The sequence below is a fragment of the Trifolium pratense genome, linkage group LG5 (genome assembly GCF_020283565.1).
Source record: "Trifolium pratense cultivar HEN17-A07 linkage group LG5, ARS_RC_1.1, whole genome shotgun sequence".
NCBI lineage: Eukaryota > Viridiplantae > Streptophyta > Magnoliopsida > Fabales > Fabaceae > Trifolium > Trifolium pratense.
The window spans coordinates 7019399-7024135 of NC_060063.1; the positions used below are offsets into that span (position 1 = coordinate 7019399).

Here is a 4737-nt window from a genome sequence, read left to right on the forward strand (position 1 = left end):
ATGTTAGCGAATTTTGGTTTATCCCCTTGTAATATTTGTTTTTTCAATTACCCCCCCCCCCCCCCCCCCCCAAAATATCAAGATTATGTCCTTTTAACCCCCTCATTGAGTTTGTTGACTTAAGATTCCGTCATTTTACCCCCAATAATATTATTAGAAACGACGGGTCAAGCAATTGCGTAATTCACCTTTTTTCTTCCAAATCCGTGAATCAGTAATAATTCACCGGTTATTTTTTATTTTTTTTACAAACAACAACTTAATAGCTAGTCAATGATGGTCACCTAAAGCTCATAAAGGGTACTAGATCCAACCACATTCCTTCACATATCCTCTATGCTGATGATGTCATGCTTTTTTGCAAAGGAACTTCTGCAAACATCAATGTTCTCACTGACTGTTTTGCTAAGTATGCCCAGATTTCAGGTCAATATGTTAACCCTCTTAAATCAACAATCTTTGCTGGTTCAATGTCTCAATCTAGAGTTAACAATATTGCTCACTCTCTCGGTTTTTCTATTGGTTCGCTTCCTTTCATCTATTTGGGTGTTCCAATTTTCAAAGGTAAGCCAAAGACCTGTCATTTTGCCCCTATTTTTGATAAAATCAAGCTCAAATTAGCTAAGTGGAAGGCTTCACTTCTTTCTTATTCTGGGAGGGTCCAATTGCTCAAAAGTGTTATCCAAAGCATGTTAATTTATTCCATAACCATTTATTCTTGGCCTGTCATTGTAATCAAGGATTTGGAAAAACTTATGAGAAACTTTCTTTGGAGTGGTGACATGAACGCTAGGAAGTTGGTTACAGTGCCCTGGCATATTGTTTGTTCCACTTTGGATGAAGGGGGTCTAGGAGTCAGATCTTTATCTTCCTTGAACCAAGCCTCTAATCTGAAGCTCATTTGGGATCTGATGAACTCCAATAGCCTTTGGGCTAGCTTCTTGAGAAGTAGAGTTGTCAGAAACAAAAGTTTTATCAGGCACCACATCTACTCTTCTGTTTGGTCCAGTATTAAAGCTCAAATTCAGAATCTTTGGAATAACACTTGTTGGATGATTGGCAATGGTAGACGAATTAATTTTTTGCTTCATAATTGGAGTGGTGTTCCTTTAGTGGATTTGTTTAATGTCCCTCGCAACCTTCAAAGTCAATTAAACTATCCAGTTTCAGATTTTATCTTTGACCACCAGTGGCACATTCCCATGGATATTCAGACTGCTTTCCCTCAACTGCTGTCTTATCTTCAGCAATTCTCCATCCCCTTTGAAGATAAAGAGGACTTTCTTATTTGGAACCACACTACTTCTGGTGAGTTGACCATGAAAGATGCTTATCAATTTTTCTCTAATCCTGGTCCTACTGCTAGCTGGTCCAAAACCATATGGAATATTGCTATCCCTCCTTCTAAATCCTTCTTGGTGTGGAGGCTTTTTCATCACAAAATGCCAACTGATGATGCTTTATCAGCTAGAGGTTTTTATCTAACCTCTATGTGCAGCTTATGTAAAAAGCAAAGTGAATCCTCTTTGCATTTGTTTTTACAATGTCCTTTTGCTTTGTCTATTTGGCATTGGTTGGCCTCTATAATTAATCAAAGGCTTGATTTGAGTTCATACACATCCATTTTGAACATAACCAGTGCTGGATGGAACCCTCAGTGCAGAATCACAATAACTGCTGCAGTTATAAACATCTTCAATAGTATTTGGCAAAGCAGGAATAACTTAAGGTTCAAAAATATTAAGCCAAACTTGACTTCTATCATATCTCAAATCATTGCTTCAGTTTCTTTAACTGGTAATTGCTCTACTTTGTCTTCTAACTCATCTATTACTAATTTTAGTATCTTGAAATTTTTTAAAATCAATATACATCATGTTAGGCCCCCTAAGATCATTGAGGTTTTGTGGCAACCACCTATGTTTGGTTGGTATAAATGTAACACAGATGGAGCTTCATTGGGTAATCCTGGTATTGCTGCTTGTTCTGGTATTTTTAGAAACCATAGAGGTGAAATGGTTAGTTGTTTTTCCAAGCATTTGGGGTTGGCTAATGCTTTGTTTGCGGAAGCAATGGGAGTCATTCTTGCTATTGAACATGCATATGCTCAGAATTGGTCTCATCTTTGGATAGAAAGTGATTCTAAACTAGTCTCCTTGGCCTTTAAATCTCCGAATATCATTCCTTGGAAACTAAAGAACAGATGGATGAACTGTATATACATGACTAGAAACATGAGCTTCATTATATCTCACATCTATAGGGAGGGCAATCATTGTGCAGACAAGCTTGCTAATCTCGGGTTATCTTTGCAAGGTTTCACATGGTGGACATCTGCTCCAGTTGAAATTAGGGAAGATTTAACTAGAAATAGGTTAGGTTTTCCTTATTTTAGATGTTGCTAGCTAGTTGTTTTGTTTCCTTTGTTGAGGGTTTAGGCTTGGTCCCCCTCTTTTGTATCCCACTTTTTATTTTTATCTATGATATTTGAAGTTTAAAAAAAAAAAAAAGTTTGAATCTTTGATAGAGGCTCATGTCCAATATCAATATTATTTTTTTAAATAAGAAAAGTTGTATCATATCACCAGGAGAATACACTATTTAAAATCAGGTATGCAATTGACAAACTACATTTGTAAAAATTAAGTTAAATAAATATGGTTAAGCACATAAATAAGGAAATTTTGTCTTGAAACTCGTACATTCATTGCATTGAAAGTGTAAAAAGTTGTTTTTATTAACAGTAACTTTATGTTTTATTTCTATTTTGTGTATGCTTAACAAGTGCATCAGGTGCACTGTTTAACATGACCCAATATGTTATTACCAATATTTAAAAAGCGCATAAACTTGTTATTGCATATTATAGATAAACTACATTTATTTTCCATCCAGTACATGACATTAATTGAACTCAAAGAGTCAATCTCACTCATACAAATCCCAAACATAACTCATCATAACAACAAACGAACACTAAATTTATATATAGCGAAGGATTCCAGTGATGATTTCAAAACTTTCTCGGGTCAAAGGTTTTTGAATACTGGCATTAGCTCTTGCTTCATGAAACATTTGCACATTATGGTCATTGAAGTTTGTTAACATACCAACCACCTTACTTTGTACCCCCATTGCACGCATTTGCCTCACCAGCTACATAAAATATAATTGCAAATCATTTTAGTAAAAAATTGTTATAACTACCAAAGTAATTAAGAACATTACATCACATGATATTTTTAATTTTTTTACAATGAGATGAGTTATTTCCAACTAAACAATTGTTAATAATTATCAACATTTATTTAAAAATGTGACAACTTGTGTCTGGACTTGGATTCTACGGAGTCAACTTGCCGACTATAGGTTTTTAGCTTAAAAGAGATAAACTTGAATCTCTTCATAATTTAACTATTTGCAGTCAGTTGTACCATAAAGCTGATGACAAGTGACCTTTTTTGTTGATGTATGATTTTAGGTGAATACTGTCATCGTAAATCAGTTTAATTAATAAGAATTCATCTCAGATCTAGAAATAAAACGAGTTTGAAACCCACTATTAGTATGATATTGTTTCTACTGGATAATATGTAAGTAATTTTGTACTCGAGATTTCAGTATTGAGGTTTTCTCTTATCTAGTCACCCCAAGACTTACCGTCAATATAAGTTAAACTTTTTAATTTGATGACCATGTCAACTACCAACTAATTAGTTTAAAATGTGATAAAGATAATTAACAAAATAAAAAAGGTAAAATAAAAAAAAATCATTGATACCTCAGGTCCATTGATTATTGACAAATCAAAATCAACAAAGATGAAGTCAAATTTCACACCAGTCAATAAAAGTTGTATTGCTTCTTGAGCATTATATGCAGGCTCTGTTCGAATTCCTATTGATTCAAGCATATGATGCTCCAAACGCCTGGCTGCAGTCACACCATCTACCAGTAATGCATTGATGTGATTAGGAATGTCAATTAATTTGCGCTTTTTGATTTGCAATTTTTTCTCCTCGGGATTTTTCAGACGTTTATATCCTGTGATCCCTGTATCCATTGTTTGATTAACTGTAGTTTCTGCATAAAGAGGAATACAACATAAGTAATATGTATAAAAGATCAAGGAGGTGAAAACAAAAACTTGTGTGATCTACACCTACTAAAAAATAAATAAATTTTTGAGAAATCTATTTTTAAATCTCTCACTAAATTTGGTGACGATTTTTTAATCACAAATGTTCGTCACTATGAACATCAATATTAATTGTGTTTTTGAAATAGCTCTTTTGCGATGTATTTTGTGTCTGGTACAAGCTGGTAGCGATGATTTATTACACGATACATGAGATTCCACTGTGATATCAAACATGTTATAAGTTTATGAATATTTCAAAGAAGTAATAGAAGAAATATATATATCTAAATGGTTAAAATTGAGGATGATATAAAAATTTACTTCAACATTCCATGATATAATAACACAATTAATTAAAAATTGTTTGTGAATGATGTGATCAACAAGAAAAAACAATTTAGAACAATAGTAAGCAAATTGAAAACGAAGACATAACAATCTTTTATAGCTTGCAAGCTATTATGCACAATTAAGCCAAATTGCAACATCAAAATAAGAGTTGGTGAACTAGCTTATAAAAATCTACTTAGAAATTTTTCTCTAACCTTAGATCTGCAAACACTCTTATCTTCAGCCAAACTTGACGATAGATTTAT

The 4737-nt window shown here is 33.4% G+C and overlaps 1 protein-coding gene across 1 annotated transcript; it reads right to left on the reverse strand.

Moving 5' to 3' along the window:
• Window positions 1-2982: 2982 nt before the first annotated feature.
• Window positions 2983-4079, reverse strand: LOC123883177 (two-component response regulator ORR42-like). Its single transcript, XM_045931914.1, has 2 exons — window positions 3782-4079; window positions 2983-3156 (listed from the first exon to the last, which is right to left on the reverse strand). The coding sequence occupies exons 1-2, from the start codon at window positions 4061-4063 to the stop codon at window positions 2983-2985; spliced, it is 456 nt and encodes a 151-aa protein (XP_045787870.1). The 5' UTR covers window positions 4064-4079.
• Window positions 4080-4737: the final 658 nt, after the last annotated feature.